Source organism: Aricia agestis, chromosome 2, assembly GCF_905147365.1.
Source record: "Aricia agestis chromosome 2, ilAriAges1.1, whole genome shotgun sequence".
NCBI lineage: Eukaryota > Metazoa > Arthropoda > Insecta > Lepidoptera > Lycaenidae > Aricia > Aricia agestis.
Window position 1 is genome coordinate 22607484 of NC_056407.1, and position 22793 is coordinate 22630276.

The window sequence follows — 22793 nt, forward strand, 5'->3', positions numbered from 1 at the left end:
CTCATCCATCATCGCCTGGGCGCTTAGCCAAGTTGTTTTCGTTGATTTCACAGTTGAAGATCGAAAACGGTTTTGATAGAAGCCATCGCAAGCGAAATGTTACTTAGCAATTGCCTTAATATGTGTGCAGTCATCATATCAGCCTATAGTCGTCCACTGCTGGACATATGCCTCTCTCAATGAACGCTTATGTGTACAGTGTATGCTTCTTTTACTTCATCAATATGACTTCAATAAATCTTTAATCATAAAAATTAATGAGTAATTATAAATTTTATACGTGGGAGAGCCATGCTTCGGCACGAATGGGCCGGCTCGACCGGAGAAATACCACGTTCTCACAGAAAACCGGCGTGAAACAGCGCTTGCGCTGTGTTTCGCCGAGTGAGTGAGTTTACCGGAGGCTCAATCCCCTACCCTATTCCCTTCCCTACCCTCCCCTATTCGCTTCCCTTCCCATCCCTACCCTCCCCTATTTTATTCCCTCTTAAAAGGCCGGCAACGCACCTGCAGCTCTTCTGATGCTGCGAGTGTCCATGGGCGACGGAAGTTGCTTTCCATCAGGTGACCCGTTTGCTCGTTTGCCCCCCTTATTTCATAAAAAAAAAAAATCTGAAACGTGATTAGAAGCAGTGATCGTTGTTGCGTAAGTGTTTAGACTCATTATTTTATAGTAGTCGCGCTGATTACGAATTAACCAAATTCTCATGACCGAGAGTGTCTTCCTTTCGTCTTAAACTTTTATCAGAAAACAACGGGAACGTGCACTTATTTATTTATTGACTAGCTGTCCCGGCAAACGTTTCTTTGCCATATAAAGTATTTCGCCCGTATTATTTTATTGAAGTGACTAAATGAGTATGTCACCATGGCAACGTCCATCGCTATCCCGTCGCACAAACAATGGTCGCCGTCAGTCTCGAGTTGTAATAATTTACTATTATTTATTCAACATATGCACTTATCAATATAAAAAGTACCCAGTAGCCGATTCTCAGACCCACTGAATATGCATATAAAATTTGGTTAAAATCAGTAAAGCCGTTTCGGAGGAGTACGAGGCCTAACATTGTGACACGAGAAATGCATATATAAGATTAAGTTTAAAAATAAAACGGCGTCCCAATTACATACAATTACATCGATATATTCGGCAACTACAACGCAATGCAACGTGATCTGTGCCCAACTACAACGAAATTACTCGAAAAGCGTGAAGATCGAATGAGGTTGGTTTCCGATTACACTTTGGACAAAACATTGCACAAGAGATCACTCTCCACCGGAAGTGGAGGTTACATTAGCGGTTGGACAGTGATAAAATGCCTTTTATGTTGGTCGCGGGATTTCCGCACACAACTACAATACATTTTTGCTAAAGAAAACCGCGGTTTGAATGCTTGCTTCGGCACGAATGGGCCGGCTCGACCGGAGAAATACCACGTTCTCACAGAAAACCGGCGTGAAACAGCGCTTGCGCTGTGTTTCGCCGAGTGAGTGAGTTTACCGGAGGCCCAATCCCCTAACCTATAATTCCCTTTCCTACCCTCCCCTATTCCCTTTCCTTCCCATCCCTACCCTCACCTATTACCCTATTGCCTCTAAAAGGCCGGCAACGCACCTGCAGCTCTTCTGATGTTGCGAGTGTCCATAGGCGACGGAAGTTGCATTCCAGAAATTTTGAAATATTTGAATTTTTCCTTCATTTAGTCAGTAAACACTAATTATATTCTAAATTTGAAGGTTCTATGTCAGCTAGAAGTGCCTTAGACTTTTGGTGATCGGTCAGTCAGTCAGTCAGTCAGTGACAAAATTTGAAACTTTAACAAGTTACAGTTCTTAAACTACTGGTTCAAATTGAATGAAATTTTAAATATACCGTATTTATACAATGCTTGCTTAGCAGCTGGCCTGCCGGCTGGCAAATTCAGGCCTGTTGGTTTATCCATAGGGGGTCAAAAAGAGCCTGAATTGTTTCGAGAAAAGGATGGTACGGCCGTGCCGCTTTTTTGCTCGACTTGGCGGGGGCACTGCCGTGCCCCCAGATGGTTACCGCGCGACAAACGAGTTTTGGCTGAGCGGAGTTGCGGGCGTCACCTATAGTAATCTATAAATGACCCTATAATGATTCGCTCCACCTGCGCTGAAAGCGAAACTTACGGGAAAAGTGGACAATTGTAATTACGGCCTTCGAGTGAAACTCGCCCGTAAATAATTTTTAATTAATTTGCTTAGGAATTAATTAAGTTCCTTTAATTTTTACTTTCTAATTTTAAAGTACATACCGTACCAACTTAATTCGTATCACAGTCACACTGAAATTATTATTATAATAATGTGTATGGTGGAAGAAATCGATGAAATAGCTCACAAATATTATGACGATATTGCCCCGAAACAGCCTGAAGTGGAGCCAATAAAATATTTAGTAGCATATATGAACAGTTCCGATAAGGGAAATCATATTCAATGCATTGATTAAAACTCCTAATAACTCTGTTTATATTCAAATCACATGGATGACAATTGACAATGATGTGAGCATTTAGTAATGGACATCCACACCACTCAGTACCGGGAGCACTAATAATTAGTAATGTAATTATTACATATACAATATACACTTAATAGTGCTCCCATAGGAGTCTGTGACAATTTAGGGCCAGTTTTCACCAAAAAGGGACAAGGCGCGATGCGCCGATACTTAATAGCAATATAATATTATTGAAATACCAAGCAACGCCGTGTCATCATCATCATCATCATCAGCCTGTGCCATGTCGCGAGGCCTTTATTATAACAAATTCATATCCGAATCTGGGGATTTGAAATCAGAATTTGAAACCAAATATAATATGTGTGGGAATAGGTTTCCACACATACATATTTGGTTTAAAATTTTGATTTTTAAAATGGCCTCTTGACTATAGACCTTTTTGGCATCTTGGCTATTATATTTTGTTTACAAGCCACGGTTATACGTCAGAAAATACTTGTCGAATTCGCAAGGATCAGAGTTCATTGCAAGTGCGTCCGGGTCGGACTCTAGCTGCTCTCGCGACATCAACCATATCTCACAAACCAGTTCAAATGTCACGACACAATGAAAATGAATAATGTAAATCGAAATTTTATTGCTTAATATGCGCCTAACTTATGCCCGTTTACGTAATAATGCCGAAAAATGCTGCGTGGGGTAACCGACTCCAAAAGGAGGCTAACATTATGAAGGCATGAGATAAGACGTACAAATTATTTGGAACAGCAGATACGGATATTTTAAAATTTTGAAAAGTCTGACTCTACCAATAAAAGGTCAAAGTCAAACTATGTAGAATAATACTCAATAATAGTACTACAGTTGTCGTACGTCATCAGTAATTAGGGTTCCGTACCCAAAGGGTAAAAACGGGACCCTATAACTAAGACTTCGTTGTCTCTACGTCTGTCTGTCTCCAGGCTGTATCTCAAGAACCGCTATAGCTAGACTTCTGAAATTTTCACAGATTGTGAATATCTGTTGCCGCTATAACAACAAATACTAAAAACAAAATAAAGTTAATATTTTTGTGAACTATCATAGTATTTGACAAATTTAATCTTATTCCTGAAGTCTCTTTAAAAGTTATCTTTTGTTATAATACTAACAAGACTTTGGTAATATTACACTTTTTTCATGATAATATTACTTAGGATGTTTCAAGTGTCAGCTACTTGTTAATTTTCATACTTATTATTATTTTCATAATTTTTATACTTGTTAAACATTCATACGTGGGAGATCCATGCTTCGGCACGAATGGGCTGGCTCGACCGGAGAAATACCACGTTCTCACAGAAAACTGGCGTGAAACAGCGCTTGCGCTGTGTTTCGACGAGTGAGTGAGTTTACCGGAGGCTCAATCCCCTACCCTATTCCCTTCCCTACCCTCCCCTATTTCCTTCTCTTCCCATCCCTACCCTCCCCTATTACCCTGTTCCCCCTTAAAAGGCCGGCAACGCACCTGCACCTCTTCTGATGCTGCGAGTGTCCATGGACGACGGAAGTTGCTTTCCATCAGGTGACCCGTTTGCTCGTTTGCCCCCTTATTTCATTAAAAAAACATTTAAAATTCTTTACATATTATTCTGTCTCTGACAGAGACGTTTAAGGTTCAGGATTTTTTCGCGTAGCACAAGCTTTCTTGGTTCTGACGTTTCGGCTATTGTCCAGCGGAAATAAGAACAATATTCCCGTAAACGTAAATCAAAAATATTAATATTAAAGGTAAGTAATATTTTTATGTTAGTTAATTTATTCGTAGATCAGTGTTAAGAAAACTAAAATTGCATTTTGGATGGAAGTCATTGTAAGTAAACTTCAATTTAATAAGGATCAGTCTGGTGTCAAGTGTTTTATTCTGGCTATCAGCTCATCCTCACAACATCCACAGTTTTTGTTATCTTAATTGAGCTATTTAGAAACTTTAGGATATGCTTCTGAGGTCTGCAGATGAAAGCAATAGAAACGACAGGACGACCGGCGGATGTGCTTTCTCTGCATACAAACTATATCGGGTTCTTGTCTATTCTACTGTCTACTATCGTTGGACTGCAGTTTCTTGTTATTTTAGTAATAATAATAATAATAAAACTTGAGAGGTGTCAAGGGACACCCGAATGGAACGAAGTTATTTCTTATGTTGAAAAAACCTGTAAGTCAGTTAACACTCAAAAAAATATTTAAAAAACGCCATTTATTGACGTCACTGTTTATTCTCAAAAACCGCCATCTAGTTGACACACAGGAATACTACCATGCAGGTGCCAGGTACTAATAAAAAAGTTTCGTTACAACTTTTTCGGTCTAGCCCCCGCAAGGCGCAACGCGCGATAAGGAACTACGTTCCAAAAATACTGAAAAAAATATGATAATAAGTTGTATAACCACCTTCTGTGTTTGAAAGTCAGTTTATTAGAGAAACTCTAATAAAACAGAAAAATGGTTTACTTCTCGGGTAATAGGATTATATTCTAATTTATTATGCACAATAGAAATAATTGGCTTTTACGTCTTATTGTAAGCTGTATCTCAATAATAACAATGTCACGAACACTAGACCGCGACCAGCTTATTAAAACATGTTCTATAATTACTAATGCGGTAAGGCAGGTTAATGAAAATGTGTGTGGGTTAGCATGTCGTATCATTTTACCTCGTTTGAATAATAAACACACAACGCCTCATACTGTAGTAAAAAGTTCAATAGTAGTACACACTACACCAGCTGCTATAGTCTATACTCTATTGATTGGTTCTGACTTCTGCATGAATACTAATATGACAACAAATAGTTTTCATTACAAAACTATAATGGAAGATAAAATACGGCGAGAAGAGACAAAACATTCATACAAATTTTGACATAACATTTTAAACTTTCGCGTTGCATTATAATTGAAACATTTTAATCGGGACTTAAGAGCCCATATGACCCTAACTTGACTACATACTTTAACCTAGATCTCAAAATCTGTAAGGTCTAGAAAACTGATTTTATGACACAAGTAACTTCAGTTCATAAAGATTAAATGCTCAAGACGAAAACACGATTACTCAAAAAATGCTCGATAGTTTCTTTTTTACAAAAAACCTTGTTTTAGACACATTTTTGCTTGGATCTTCGAAGTTTGCTGTCTTTTCTTTAATATTTTTTAATATCTAAAAAAGCATTGACAAAACCTAAATTTGCTCAAAACACTTTTTTCATAATCATTATAGTTCGTCTTTTATTCAAATAAAACTAACGATGCGATGGCGATGATTCCGCGCCGTCCTTTTTCACCTGGCATATGAAAGACGGGCGTGAGTGTGAAGAGAGAAGGACGATGTTTGATTTTTAGAGTCAGATGAGCTCTTAACGCGAACTTATTCTAGTAGTAATGCTACTACGAGTACATTTTCTCGATGGCCCCTGCGTATATTGAAAATCTGCGTAAAATTCTAAAAGCGATATAATATTAAAAGCTAGCTGACCCGGCAAACATTGTTTTGCCGTATAAATTATTTCTATTATCAATACAAAAAGTAGAGATAAAAACCTATTCTCAGGCCTAACGAATGTACATCCAAAATTTCATTAAAATCGGTTCAGCTGTTTTGGAGGAGTTCGCGCACAAACACTGTGTGACACGAAAAGGTCTTTATTCCATAATTTTACGCTATTAAAAAACCAACGATAGCAAAAGATGCACACAAAAAAGCGTTATGGTTCACCTAACACAGCGCAACGAACTGTTCAGTGGCGGATTTACCAGAAGGCTGCAGCCTAGGGCGGCAGATTTAGAGGGGCGAGCCCCATTATTTTTATTTGTTTTGTAAGAACAGGAATAAAAAATCCCACCAAAAACATTTCTTGTAAAATATTGCCGAGACGACCACATATTAGGTTTACGGTTTACCCTGTGAAAAAGATATGTGATCTCATGTAGAGCCAAGCTTCTGAATCTACACGGCCTAACTCTAGTGACCCTGACTTAAACAAATTCTACATACCAGTAAATAATGTATGGCATCGCCGTATCGCTACCGCACATGGTGAAACCTTGTGTGGTCGTCTCATCAAAAATTTTCAAAAAATGTTTTTAGGGGGATATGATTGTGAACTAAACTAACGTATTGAATTTCAAAGGTCAGTTATAGGGGCGGCAAAAATTGAATAGCCTACAAGCGGCAAATTTGTAAATCCGCCACTGGAACTGTTTACATAAGACCAAAAGAAAATCAATCAAAATTAGTTCCTGATTGTATTAATCAAAGACCAAAGATAATATTAACAAAACTTTAACGCTCTAATAACTTCAGTAAACCGCAGAGTAGCGTGAAGAGAGGTACATAACCATAATTAAACGAACAAGTTATGAACTTATGACATTTACATCTAGTTTTATATGTTGCATATTCATAATGCAACAACCTTGATCGTTTTATAAGGCCATTTCGAATGTTTTTAGGGTTCCGTACCATAAAACGGGACCCTAACTACCCAAATTCAAATTCAAATTTATTTATATATATTTAAAATTTATTAATTTTACCCCTAACTACAAAGACTTCGTTGTCTGTCCGTTTGCCTGTCTGACTTCAGGCTGTATCTCAAGAACCGCTATTATATACTTCTGTAATTTTCAGTTTGTGTATTTCTGTTGCCGAAATGACAACAACTTTTTGGTCTATTTTTGCTCTATAAAGGAGTGAACACACTGAGACGGGCCGTGCCGGGGTCTCAGCGTGCTCATCGCAAAAATCCGCCTCCATATAATTTGTATGGAAGCGGATGCGTGTATCGCACACTGTATCGGGGCGCAGCGGATTTCCGCTTCCATACAAATTGTATGGAGGCGGATTTTTGCGATGAGCCCCGGCACGCTGAGCCCCGGCACGGCCCGTTTCAGTGTGCCCACTCCTTTACGGTAAGGAACCCTTCGTACGCAAGTCCGACTCGCACTTGGCCGATTTTTTCAAATCTAGAATTCTCGAAGCAAGTCTATGTTTTATATATTCAATCATTTTCCTTTGTTTTAGTGCTAGTCATTATTTTTATTTTTCATACATCGACTGCAATTTTTTATGGAAATGGAGATAATCACAATAGGAACAACGATATTGGGAAATTGTTTTATTTATACGAATGAACAATTCTATCGTTTTATTTAAACTCTTGTTTTAACAGTATGCATTGAATTTGGCATCACGCTTCACTGAGCGTGTGAAAATAGTCGTTCATTTTGACTATTGAAAACAATTACTATAAAGTTTCCATGTAAAATAATAATAGTATAATGGAATTTTATGAAAACTGTTTTCATTATATTAATGTAAATTGTTTGCTGGCAGATTCAGTAAGAAATAATCGGCCAAGTGTGAGTCGGACTCGCGCACGTAGGGTTCCGTAGCGTTATAGAGCAAAAATGGGCCAAAAGTTGTTGTCATTGCGGCAACAGAAATTCACAATCTGTGAAAATTACAGAAGTCTATAATAGCGGTTCTTGAGATACAGCCTGGAGTCAGACAGGCAGACGGACAGACAACGAAGTCTTTACGTTCCGTACCATTATAGAGCAAAATTAGGCCTAAAATTGTGTTTTTGTATGGGAGCTTTCCTTAATTTTTTTATTTTATTTTAATATTATTATTAAATATTAAAGTACACATATATTTAAGAACTTTGAGACAAATTCAAGTACCTACCTATTGTCATTATTGATATAGAGCAAAAAAGGCCAAAAAATCACGTTTATTGTAAGAGAACCCCCCTTAAATATTAATTTTATTTTGTTTTTATTATTTGTTATTATGGCGACAACAGATATACACAATCAGTGAAAATTTCAGAATTCCAGCTATAGCGGTTCTTGAATTACAGCCTGGCGACAGACAGACAGACAGACAACGAAGTCTTAGTAATTGGGTCCCGTTTTTACCCTTTGGGTACGGAACCCTAAAAAAGTTGAATTGGAAGAGAATATAAAAATTTGGCAACAACAACATGACAAAGACAGAGGCGTGCCAAATAATTTAAATTCTTGGAGTGTTTATTATTGGGAAGAATGCTAAGCTGTTGACTGTCACTCCTTTTGGATTCTTCGGATTTTAATCACATTTTTGTTTTCTCGATCCGGACAACAAAAATCAACCTATTTTTTTTATGAAATAAGGGGGCAAACTAGCAAACGGGTCACCTGATGGAGAGCAACTTCCGTCGCTCATGGACACTCGCAGCATCAGAAGAGCTGCAGTTGCATTGCCGGCCTTTTAAGAGGAAATAGGGTAATAGGGGAGGGTAGGGATGGGAAGGGAAGGGAATAGGGGAGGGTAGGGAAGGGAATAGGGTAGGGGATTAGACCTCCGGTAAACTTACTCACTCGGCAAAACACAGCGCAAGTGCTATTTCACGCAGGTTTTCTGTGAGTATTTCTCCGGTCGAGCCGGCCCAGTCGTGCCGAAGCATGGCTCTCCCACATCTATGTATTTGCGTTAAATTTATTATATTTATTTTGTTTGAAGTTTGATGCAATTTTCTCTTAAAACATAAAATATAATTAGATATGCTCTATTTTGAAAGAGGAATCAGAGAACTACGTTAGGCACCTCGATTCTAGAGACAGATACAGTAAATCGAGGTAACGTAGTCCTCTGATTCCTCCTTCAAAATAATATAGCCTATCTAATTATAATTATATTTTTTAAACATCTTCAGGAAGTGTGAGTCTATGCCTCTATGTTTTTATTATATCTTAAAGATCTTTCAAATTTGTTTTATGGTCGGTCGATTGGTGGGGTACGGGGCATTAATTTTTTGCTATTTTTGAAGGGTTATATTTTTAACCCCCGACCAAAAGAGGGGTGTTATAAGTCGGACGTGTCAGTCTGTTTGTCTATCTGTCTGTGTGATTTTGTGGAGGCATCGTAGCATCCAAACGGGTGGACCGATTTTGATCTAGTTTTTTTTATTTATTTATTAGTATGTAAATTAAGAAAAAATCGAACGTAGAGGCATAACTTTAACAGATCCCAATATTTTATAAAAATCATTTGTCTAGACGCATTCTCCAGGAAGTAAATTGGGGAATACGTTTGTATGGAAAAACAGTGCTAGCGTGGGTACGCTAGCATTGTTTTTCCAGAAAAAAAAAATATCCACAGCCGAATATATAACCTCCTCGTTTTTTGGAAGTCGGTTAAAAATATTAACAGGGTTGTTAATACTCTACATTTCCTACATTTCATAAAGTAATGATCGTACAGTAAAAATGTTTAGACGTAATGTATAGGGAATTTAATGTCGATAATAATTAATGTAGAAGTCACTAAAGAGATATTATTATAAATAATTTTCGAGTCACAAGCAAAAACCTTGAAAAAGAGCCTTCCTTCCCCCACCGCCAGCTTGTGTCCGTCCCTCGGGGGCTTTTAGTATTATATTCATCTGGACTTTAGGAATAACTGTAGCAACTTTCAAAACTACATGAATTATTTGGTCTGAAATCCCTAATTTTCCCAGACTATTGTAGCTTCTTGAAGAATTAAATGTTTGTTGCTAGTTTCTACTATAATCTGTAAAAACAGCAGATTTTTCGAAGTAGGAAAGAGATGATGTAATCATAGAAAAAGTGGCTTTTAGGACCGTAATCATTCCGAAAAGTCTCAAAACGGAACTATACGCATTTCATAATAAGAAAGCCTCTATTAACGAAAGTCGATCATGGTCTAATTTGATAGTGTCGAGTTACATAAGTCCGAATTATTGACATGGAATTCCGTACAAATTGACATGTAATATGTGTACTAAACAACTTTCAAATTATACTTACTACGTTGCTTTCTTATTCGTGTCGTGAATTAGGATGAACTAGAGATTGGTGTCAGAGATAATCACAAGTACAGCTTAAGTAAGACTTGAATTAAGATATGAATTAATTACATTGGTGTTGTTACTGTTAAGCTCCAGTAGAGAATTTGGTGTACTCTTATTTATCACTTTAGTCAAGGAGTTTAGAACAATTTTTTTTGATCTGAGTGACTATCAAGCTAATTTTTTGTGAGTGGCTTCATTTTGATAAGAGGAACAACATATTTAATATCTGCGAAAAATCTTAAAAGTTGTAGCTATCAGAGATAGAAAGGATTTCATATTAATACTTTAATTTGATGGTCCTAAAATATAACTGGTTATGGTTCCGTTTTAGGGTTCTGTAATCACTAATCAACAAAACTTGGTTGACTACGGTACCCTAAAACGGAATTCTGATTCACTGGAAAAGTTACAAGACCTAATTATTATTATTCATTTAATTGATCTTAAGTACCAAGAAATTAACTAGAAATCTGTACTGATTTTTCTGTTTCTTTATGAAAACCTTGCAAACAAATCATTGCAGTAAACTTTTTATTCCGCGTAAGGTATAGGCACTGTGTAATTAATAATTATTGTTGACAAATATATTCAATATTACTGATTATAAGATAATTTTAGCATTGACATTCAACGATTTCAACTTATGAACAAAAATTACATTTCATTGTTTTTACAAGATATCGACCGCGACTTAAGAGTTAAGACTGATACCTGCTTTCTAAGCTTTCGGCTAACGTCAAATTATTAACCAATCAAAAACGCCGTTGAATAGATAAACTACTGTCAAAAAGCCGACACCGGGCATATAAATTTGTATTATAACATTTTTTGATTTTATTTTTACCTTTTATGGATTACACCCAAAATAAACAGCCCTTAAGTTCTGATATCGACCGAAAGCGCCCGCTTGGAATTGAACTCGTGACCTATGTTCATCTCGCTCACTCCCACTGCAGTTATCCCTCTCTTCGAGCTGATAAATTAAAATCCTAGAATGCAGGGAAGCACGCTATATTGCGGTCAACATATTAATATAAGCTCACAAGCGGCTTTGTCCTGTGGATTTTGAATAACTGAAGTTTTTTTTAATAATGTATAGAAGGCAAAATCGTAGAGCTTACCATAGACGTGTATAATATAATAGACATGTTAAGACATCTTGTCAAAATCTGGGGTTAGGTTAGGCTTCACTTGTTATTGTTAGGGGTTATTTTGACATTTCAGGTATAATAATTAAGTAGACGGAGTAAATGTTTAAATATTAAATGTAAAATATATCTAATAGTAATATGTAGGAACTGTGACATATTAATTATTATTATCATGAGTTCTGGGAACTTAAATCAAGTTGCGTTCAATAATTTAGACAGCGAATTTAGAAATTTTAATTTGGCGAACTCGCTCACGTCGCTGAATTGAAAGAATTTGACATTGAAAGCACCATGTCAAAGCCATTTTGGGATTTCTAACTTGAGTCGAAGATATCACTGCAAATTGTCTAAATACTCTGATAGTGTATCTTCGTAATTGCTAACCATCCTGGGTACTCTCTGTAAATAAAATAAAACTACTCACGTAATACTCATATTTAGGTGGGCATGATGTCATCTGTGCAGTGATAAAGTTCAGTCGCCTGCTTATCGCTACCGTGTAAACATGGCCTAATTGTGACATCTCACGCCTGTGTGCAGTAGCGCTAAACTCGCAATTGAGTTGAGTACTTGAGTATCAGTACTCTGATTCTATTATCTTAATGCAAAACTCATTCGTTCCCTTAACTGTCAAATTACAAAATAGTATTCATACTAATATGTATTTTAAGGCGAAAGTGTGTTTGCCTGTCTTCTTCACGCCCAAATCAATGAACCGATTTTGCTGAAATATGGTATGTAGATACTTCGATATCCCCGAAAAATACATAGGATACTTTTAATCCCGGAAACAAATTTTGACACAAGGGAGTTTGGGGCGTCGTCTAGTTCTCAATAAAATATTATGTCAAACGAAGAAGTAAGAACATTGACCTTTTATGAGATTGCCATTTTGTAGTTTGATAGGAAACTGACTGGATCGAACAAATAACGAAGCTGTTTTAATGTTTAATTTGAATAGTAGAATCAAGGTACTGAATAAGCCGACGCGCCTACGTGAACACGCGCTTATAAATGAAACAAGCCGATTTTGTTTAGTGTCAATTTTCATGAGCACTATTCGATGTTTGAACGTTTTCGATAAACTTACGAACAATTCAAATTGTTATTTGTGTATTTTTTATTTATTTTTATAAGTACGTAAGTATATTGTATATTACTTGTATGGGCAGGTATTATGATGAAAACAGTATTACTATTTTTATAGTGAATCTATTCAAAACTATAATATTATAGATCTTGGTATATTTACCGCGTAATTTCTTTCTCCAGTAATAATTTTTTCATCAGAATGTACGTATTTCTGAATTTCTACTACAAACATTTCTATAAATCGGAAGAGTTAATCAATGCTTAAATTATGCATAACAATAACATACATAGGAAACGGCTAGACGTATCGAGCTGATCCAAACCTGTGCAGAGGTCTATAGAATAGAGATATAGAGCTACTTTAAGAATTTTTATAACTTACCTTTGACACATATATAATAAGCATTTAAATAAAATTAGTTTAATGTAAACAGTTTCTTTTCTTTTTTTACGCTTTTTATTAGCTTTACTTGTATGTTTGTTTGTAACCGACTTCTTTGGGCGCGATTTTGACCCACTTTAAACGGCCAGATTTCGTTCAAACTTTGTAGATTTATCGAGGACCGATGACAATACACTTAATTTATTATATTTATTAGCTAGAGGCTAGAGCTTTGGATTTACGTAGTTCATAGTTTGTAACTATGTAGGCGTATAATGCTTTGGATAGAAAACTACCACGGTATATACGAATAATATAAACCAAGGAAACGTAACTCCCGTACTTTGATCGTTTTGAATGTGGTTCTCAAGGTTCTTTTCGCACACTAAAATAATATGGCAATAGATACGAAGCACTACATTCAAATAAAGCCGTTGACAGTAATTGTCACTTCTGTAATTCACAAAATTCTTGCACGTATTCGGGCCTCTTTTTGCATAAAGTATGCATGTATTCGGGTCACATTTTGTAGAATCGACACAATTTTTTTGACATACTTACTCTTTCTTAGTTTTTATTATTCGTAGACGGTAATACGTTATCTTAACCTTCGTAACACTAATATAGCAATATTAACGCCTCCGTGGTCTAGTGGTACAGAGCGCGGCTCTTGACTCGGAGGTCGTGGGTTCGATTCCCGCGTTGGAAACATGTTATTTCCAAGTTTGGTTAGAACAATGCAGGCTGATCACCTGATTGTCTGACAAGTAAGATGATCCATGCGTCGGATGGGCATGTAAAAAGTCGGTCCTGCGCCTGATCTCTCGCCGGTCGTGTCGGTCTTCCGTCCCACTGGGTTATGAGAGTAAAGGAATAGAGAGTGCTCTTGTGTACTGCGCACACACTTGGGCACTATAAAATTACTCCTGCGTAGCTGGCCTGGTTTCAACGATACCGGCCACCGTCACCGAAACCGGTGTGGGAGCTATTATTATAGCAATATCAGTGTATATTGTTTGAATTGTTTACTGTAAAATAATATTGTTTTAGAGAAATACATAACAAAATTTACTCAATAGGACATAATATTAACATAATGTTTTAACGCTAGAGGCTGCATCAGCATAGACAGTATTTTTTGTTTGTTTGATGTTAATTGACAACGTTTCTGTCAATATTCTGATATGACGTGTGCAACATGTCAGATTTCGTTCGGATTTACTGTATGTGCTAGTAGCGTCCTCTGCTCTGTATGTATGTTTTTATGTTTGTGTTCGCATATCTCCGGAACTACAAGTCCGATTAAGGTGATTCTTTTTTTGTTGTACTAGGTATTGTTCAACTTAGGGAATACTGCAAGTTTCATCAAAATCGGTTCAGTAGTTTTTGAGATAGGGTATTTTTTATCGAAACATTATTGATTATAATGGCGATTATTTAAAATATTATGTTATCAGAAATCATGTCTTATTATTATAGACTTCTGGAGAAAGTAAGTCTTCTTAAGACAGCTGTCCACTGTGGGCCTGAAATGGGCATTCCCCTTTGTCCCGATAGTCCGAAACTCCGAACCACGAGGCGAGTCACAAAACTTTACAGAATGTCATGGAATTTTTTGACAAGCCTCATCACTCATGCATCACAAAATTAGCGCAAAAAATGTGAAAATCTGCTAAGTGGCCAGCACATTGTCACCTGTGAAACAAACACCGCTTTGTTTAAACATCCGTTTTCCTTTCAAATTCCTAAAAATTGCTCTAGTCTCGTTCTCCGATGTAGAAACATTAATTCTACTTATAAGAAAGAAATATTTCATTCTATAAGACTTTTATTTAGTGATTGTTATGGACTACGAAGTAAATGTTTTTTTTTTTCAATAAGAAAAGGGATAACATGTTCCCATTTTAGGCACTGAGTGATTTTGGATTTCGTTAACAAAGTAACGGGGCATACGTTTCGATAAAAATATTTTTAGTATTTGAAGCTGAAAGTATTAATATTATGAAATCAATTTTTTTTTTTTTTTTAATGAAATAAGGGGGCAAACGAGCAAACGGGTCACCTGATGGAAAGCAACTTCCGTCGCCCATGGACACTCGCAGCATCAGAAGAGCTGCAAGTGCGTTGCCGGCCTTTTAAGAGGGAATAGGGTAATAGGGGAGGGTAGGGAAGGAAAGGGAAGGGAATAGTTGAGGGTAGGGAAGGGAATAGGGTAGGGGTTAGGGGATTGGGCCTCCGGTAAACTCACTCACTCGGCGAAACACAGCGCAGGCGCTGTTTCACGCCGGTTTTCTGTGAGAACGTGGTATTTATCCGGTCGAGCCGGCCCATTCGTGCCGAAGCATGGCTCTCCCACGTAAAAAATGTTAAAATATTGCAAAAGTACTGCTTACTTTATCTGTTCAGGATTAGTCTCTTATTGTTATTACTCTACGAGACTAAGGGGCTGTTTCACCACTTTCTGATAAAGTGCCGAATAGGCTATTCACAACTTTTTTGACAGATTGAGATACTTGAACTGTCAAGTTAATTGGTGTATAGCCTTTTCGTCACTTATCAGGAAGTGGTGAAACAGCCCCTTAGTCGGGAAATATATTATAGAGCAAAACCTTTATTTAATTTAGTGTGATCGTAACTCGAAACTCGTAAGTGATCATTGAATCAACCCTCTAATAGAGGTTTTATTTTACATTCTTAAAAAATACACATATTAATATAAGTACATATAAAAAAATTATATTTCGCATTAAGTAACTAAATAATTATATTATAAAAGAATTAAATTATAAAACATAAATAAAAAAAAAAAAATATTATAAAAGACTAGCTGTTGCCCGCGACTTCATCCGCGTTAACATAGTATAATAACAAAGATGGATAGTTTTCTCCTTTTTGTTTTTGTGGTTCCTTATACAAAGGGTAAAATCGGACGCTATTTAAGCAAACGTCAAACGCAAACGTCAATAAACTTTCATGTTTCTAACTCAAGAAATGACGGACTTTCATTGAAACTTTCTACCCCAATTTCACCCCCTTGGGGGTAGAATTTTCAGAAACGCTTAAACACGTATCCAATCATTTTTAATCAGTAACCTAAACATAAAATTTCATGTTTCTAACTCAAGAAATAACGGAGTTTCATTCAAACTTTCAACCCCAATTTCACCCCCTTGGGGGTAGAATTTCCAAAAACGCTTAAATCCGTATCAATTCATTTTAATCAGTAACCCAAAATTAAGTTTCATGTTTCTAACTCAAGAAATGACGGACTTTCATTAAAACTTTCAACCCTTATTTCACCCCCTTCGGGGTAAAATTTTCAAAATTCCTTCCTTAATGGGTGTCCACTTAATAAAACAACCCTACTTACCTAATTTCGTGGCTGTAACTTTTACAGTTTTTGCTCAGCGATGATGAATCAGTCAGTCAGTCAGTCAGGACATGTAATTTTATAAGTATAGACAAGTACAATAGGAGAAAGAAATACATTTAAGTACAGGAAAATGTTTCCATAAAGTTTTTCCTCAAACGTTACGTTTTTTACCACAAAACGTTGGATTTTACCACAAGATTACTAAAAAGTAGAAACTCACCTGAAATCGGATATTAAAATCAATTATGTATTTCAGATTATTATATAGGTAAATATTTTTCTCCTTTTCTTTACAAATCAAAAGTCGAATGGACTCTAATAGCCTTATAAATTCTTAAATTATTATTTGTTTACGAAAATGGGGACTACTCTGCAGGGACTACAATACGTTCGAATTAAAATAATATTTTTGTGTTAGGTTATATTATGGTCTATCATATTTGACGAAGGCTTTAGGCTATATAATTATAATATTCACGATGCACGGTACGACCAATACGAATTAGAAAATAATCAGACGAAAATATGAAAAAAAAACGTAAATTATTATTTGAACGAGCTAATTTCACGGACCGATTTTCATGTTCTTTGGCACAGATATCGAGTAGACCACAGGGAAAAACATAGGCTTCTTTGTTGCGGAAGAAAGTACGGTTCTCGCGAAACACCAAATTTACGCGAGCGGAGCCGCATGGAACGACTAGTGCTAGTCTACAATAAGATAATAATATAACAGTGTCTTAATATGAACTCTTAGGACCTGTTTCACCACTTCCTGATAAGTGCCGAATACACTATCCACCACTTAACTTGACAGGGTATGAAAAATCTGTCAAATAAGTTGTGGATAGCCTATCCGGTACTTCATCAGGAAGTGGTGAAACAGGCCCTTAATATTGTTATCTATGTTGCTATTATGTTATTAACAAAATTGGTTGGACTAATAAGTTTCATGTAACAATACCTTATGCAACCGCGGAACACAAAATCGTTGAAATCAAGTTTGTATCCGGCGTGGACGATATTATTCTTGTTGTTATAGTCGTAAGTCGTAACAACAATATAAATGAACATAAAAATCTAGTTTTCACGGTTATTATGACTGTTAATCTCATATTCAGTGAGAGAGGGATTATGATGGTTTGTTTTGAGTTTTCTTTTACAATTATTAGAAACGATAACTGGATGTGATACTCGTACGTAAGTGAAAGTGTAACATTTCAATTTTCCATCCAGTTCCTTTAGAGTTTAGTAGAAGCGAAGCTGTATTCATCGTTCTCAGATTAGGGAAGACCCGATCAGACACACGCAGAGGAATATCTTAAGGCTTCGGCCAAGCCTGTGCGTTAGTAACGCGGGACGTGAGCGGGACGCGGGACGGGAGCGTCCGCACCATAGTCGCGCAGGTGCGCGACTATGGTGCGTAGACCCTGCGTACCGACTACCGTAGATTAGTTTAATTTTGATGTAAGCATTTATAATTTATTTAGTTTAATTAGTTCACTATTGATTGTGCACGTCCTATCTGCTATCTTTTACACTGTATCTCTTCGTAGGGCTGCTGTAAGAGATTTCTTTTAGAAATAAGCAGTTCCTTTCGTGTCGTCTTTCCATGTTCATTGTATGTTTATGTTTTTCTTGTGTACAATAAAGAGTTAAATAAATAAATAAATAAAAAATTATTCCCGCTCTGCCGATGCTGACGCGAACGTCCCGCGTTGCAGACGCTCTCGCTTCGCAGTCGCTATGGTGATTGGTCGCGTAGGTTTGACAGAAGCTTAGGTCTTAATTATTTACATATCGATTGTGGACCGCAGAAGTGCAAATACTAGATTACGCTCGCAACTCCGTTGAGCCAAAATTCGTTTATCGCGCGGGAACCGAACGATATGTTGACATTGTATATAATATTAAGTTACAAAATTGTAAACTTTATTTTAAAAGAATAATTTTTCTCTCACTTTTTTGGTAAAAAGTGGAACCCGTGCGAGTTTCTTACGCCGGTTCTTCTCGCCGGGGTAGTTCCCGAACCGGTGGTAGGCATCAGGTAGACATTCTGAAAAAATTTGATTCAAATTTACTCAGAAATAAAACATTTTTTATTTATTTATTTTATTTGTATGTATACATCCTGTTAAATGTGCAGTATTTTCCACGATAAATCCACATATTATATAAATATTAAAAACTAGCTGTCCCCGCAAACGTTGTTTTGCCATATAAAGTATTTCGCCCATTTCATCAAAATATATTAAATAGTTTAGGCGCAAATCATAAAAGTATATTGTGCGGTAACCGTACATTTTCCGGGACAAAATGTATCCTATGTCTTTTTCCGGGACTCAAAGTATCTCCATACCAAAATTCATCAAAATCGATTGAATAGTTTACGCTTAAATCATAAAAGTATATTATGCGGTGATCGTACATTTTTCCGAGACAAAATGTATCCTATGTCCTTTTCCGGGACTATATCCAGCAAAATCGGTCCAGCTGTTTACGCGTGATGTCGTGCCCACGGGAAATATGGGTTAATTTTTATTTTATTAATATTTATATAGATGCACTAGCTGTCCTGGCAAATGTTGTTTTGCCATAAAATTATTTTCCCTGTTTTCCTGCTTTTATCTTGAAGTTTTTTCTGTTTTTTTTTTCTATAGACCTCACGGAGCCCAAGACCTTTCCAACGAATGCAAAACCGTGGAAATCGGTTCGTGCGTTCTGGAGTTATAGCGTCAGGAAGGAAAACCAGACTTATATATTTATTATATACTAGCTGTTGCCCGCGACTTCGTCCGCGTCAACTTAGTATAATAACAAACATGGATAGTCCGCTAACAAATATGAAAAAAGTAAAATATAACCTCCTCCTTTTTGGAAGTCGGTTAAAAAGTAGCCTAAGTTACACCTTACTACATCAGCTATCTACCAAAAAAAGTCCCGGCAAAATAGCTCCAGCCGTTTCAGAGATTAGCCGGAACAAACAGACGGACAGACAGACAGACATACAGACAAAAATTGTAAAAAATGTTGTTTTGGTCTATATAGCGTATTCATATGCATGTAGTAAAAAACGGTTCTTTCAATATTACAAGCAGACACTCCAATTTTATTTATATTTTATTTATTATTTATTATTTATATGTATACATTAGATAAGTGTATCTGTCTGTTACCTCTTCACACTTAAACCGGGTTTGGACTTTGGAGATACTTTGAGGTCCGCGAAAGGACATTAGAGACGACCCTCAAATATTAATTTTTGATGCAAAGAAGTTGCTGAAAACCTTTAGGTTGTAGTTAGTACCAAAATAACAAAGTTACTAAGTTAGTAATTTTTTTATTAATGCAAACTACAAATAATAATATTTTATTTATTTCTGCATAATGTTATAATATTATTTAACATTGTTTTCCTCAAGGTAATAAGAGGCTATTTTAATCGAAGTCTTATAAGTGTACAAGTCACATCTCACAACATATTATTAAAAATATTTCTGCATGATATTGTTATTATCAGCCACTCTGTTTTAAATATGATATTATGTTAAATGTCATATTCCTAGACCTTTCATACCGAAACCCACAGATCGCAAAGTAGCTTTCAGACTATTTTTTCTATTTTATGGTCCAAACGACGAGATGTGTTACAAAACATTAAGTTTTTAGTTTTGTATTTACCGCTGTGCAGTCATTAGCGATATGTCATAAAGTTTAACTGCCAAGGGTTAACCACAGTCCACAACTTTAACTGTGCGGGCACTCCGCTCCCGAAACTTGCGAAAATTAGCGAGTTAACCGTTGAGAGTTAACACAGTTAACTACAAGATACACAGTAGAAAACATCTTCATATATTATATCAGAATATTATGATATGATTATGACATTCACCTTTAAGAGTTTTTCATATTATAAAAGTAAAAAGATACAGAAAAATCGTAGTAATTAGTAAACTAAATTTTAATGTGGAAAAAACTTAAATCGCTAAACCGATTTTGGTTAAACTTTGAATTCCGGGACACAGGAAATTTTTCATCCCAGAAAATGCATATTTTATACGCTTAATTCCCACTGACGAGAAATAATTGCGGGTAATATCTAGTTAAATGTAATAATTGTTTTCATGGCCGTAAACATTTCGTTTAATTTGAATATTCATTTAATGAAGATTGATTTCAAAATGAAGGCTAAATGTTAAATGGCAAACTCAATCTAGGCGACAATTAGGTCAGCCGCTTTAGTAATTGTCTTTATTAACATTACGATCGTGAAGCTGCCTGTGTGGCTAAAATGGTCGCTTTGGAGAATCATAATATTATGAATCGTAATATGATTCATCTTTCTAAAATCGCAAAATGCAAGTCTGCTTGCAATTCATGTCTAGTAATTCGTACAAATTTGACATTTGTCAGTTTGACAGTTTTGACAATTCATTTGCTGAATTCATTGAGAGGAATTGCTAAATGTGACCATTTTAGCCCCGCTGGACTCTTCAATACCGCATAGTACTCACTATCGTATATCTTACTATACTATTGTATGTCATGACTATAAGTATCCGTGGCTTCTAAAACTCTGAAGCTTGGGTTCTTGATCTGAAGGAAATACACCATGTGGGGGTAAAACTGAAGGGTTTGTTTGTTGGTTTTAACGCGCTAATCTATGGATCTCGGAACTACTCGTTCGAATTGAGAAATTATTTTTATGATGGATAGTGATAAAAATAATTTTATGTCATCATAAAAATATTTTCTCATTTATCGAGGAACGCTTTAGGCTATACAGAATGTAACAAAAATAAGTGATAATACTTTAGGGTGTGTGCGTGTTCCTTGTAGAGAGTTCACTGTGAAAGTAGCAGCTCTGAAAAACGAACATTTTTTTTCACTTTTGTATGGGCAAGGGCCCGAGCGTCACGAGTTTCCCCACACAAAAGTAAAAAAAAATTTCGGTCTTTCAGCGCTGCTACTTTCACAGCGAACTCTCTACAAGGAACACGTACACACCCTAAAGTATTATCACTTGTTTTTGTTACACCCTGTATAAGGAACACGTACACACCCTAAAGTATTATCACTTATTTTTGTTACACACTTTATGTTAGGGAGGTAACATAATATAACTAGAACATACTTAATATACATTATTAAATAATATATTATGCTGAGGGAACCTCTTACTTTTCTTGAGTTTATTGTAAAATTATTGGCTATAATAATTTAGTTATTAAGTAAAATATTTATTTTATCTTATACGGGGGAGAGCCATGCTTCGGCACGAATGGGCCGGCTCGACCGGAGAAATACCACGCTCTCACAGAAAACCGGCGTGAAACAGCGCTTGCGCTGTGTTTCGCCGAGTGAGTGAGTTTACCGGAGGCCCAATTCCCTTCCCTATCATCCCCTATTCCCTTCCCTTCCCTTCCCATCCCTACCCTCCCCTATTACCCTATTCCCTCTTAAAAGGCCGGCAACGCACCTGCAGCTCTTCTGATGCTGCGAGTGTCCATGGGCGACGGAAGTTGCTTTCCATCAGGTGACCCGTTTGCTCGTTTGCCCCCTTCTTTCATTAAAAAAAAAAATCCTTCCTAGAGTTCTTTTCAAATGATACAATCAACAATAATTCTTTGCTATTTATTTATTCTAATCTAATCAAGGAAATTCCTGTTACAATTTACAATAGTAATTGTTGTTTTCAGGCATGATATGTACTAATTACTATGTTCTCATAGTTCTTATTTTATTTAATAAACAAAAAGAAAAGAAGCCGGATTATACTGAAATAAACAAAATATATTCCAGGAAACACCGGCGTGGCGTCCCTCATCCCTGTCACCGCTTTTCCTTTACAGCTTTTGTACTTTTTGTCTTTTTTTTTTCAATTTTACTTTTTATAGACCCATGTATCTGAGATATACAAAAGCATGTGTTGTCCACTTGTCGGTACCTAATTATTAAAATGATTTCATAGAATTTCCATGAATTTCATTCATTTATTTTATGAATCCTTTTACAAGTATAATTTTCTACATAGAACGAGCTTGAAGCTTTCTTTTGTTAATAAAAGAAGAAGCTGACCTCCAATTCTATCATGGATCATGGAACCGAATAAGAACTAGACTTTGCCTTTCAAATATTATTGTAACAAAATAATATATTCGCAGGCGTTACTGCAGCCCTTCGATCATGCGCACTGCGGCGGGAACCGAACAGCTGATCCACAAAACATAAATATTACCTTCGACTGACTGGAATCCGGCTGCATATAATAAAACAACACGAAAATCCACACACCACCGAGTAAAAACAGAATTTTTAAGTTACGTCGCATTTTGACACTGGTTTGCGCGCGCGTTTTATTTTTTTTTACGGCAAGCGCGCGGCCGCGCTACAGCGTA

At 36.4% G+C, this 22793-nt stretch overlaps 1 protein-coding gene across 1 annotated transcript in view; it reads right to left on the reverse strand.

Annotated features, from left to right (window-relative positions):
- LOC121739970 (polypeptide N-acetylgalactosaminyltransferase 2-like) overlaps window positions 1-22793 on the reverse strand; it is an 88234-nt gene extending 65441 nt beyond the window's left edge. Inside the window, exon 1 of the mRNA XM_042132631.1 lies at window positions 22634-22793. Coding sequence (XP_041988565.1) covers window positions 22634-22726 — 93 coding nt within the window. The 5' untranslated portion in view covers window positions 22727-22793. The remainder of the gene's footprint in view (window positions 1-22633) is intronic.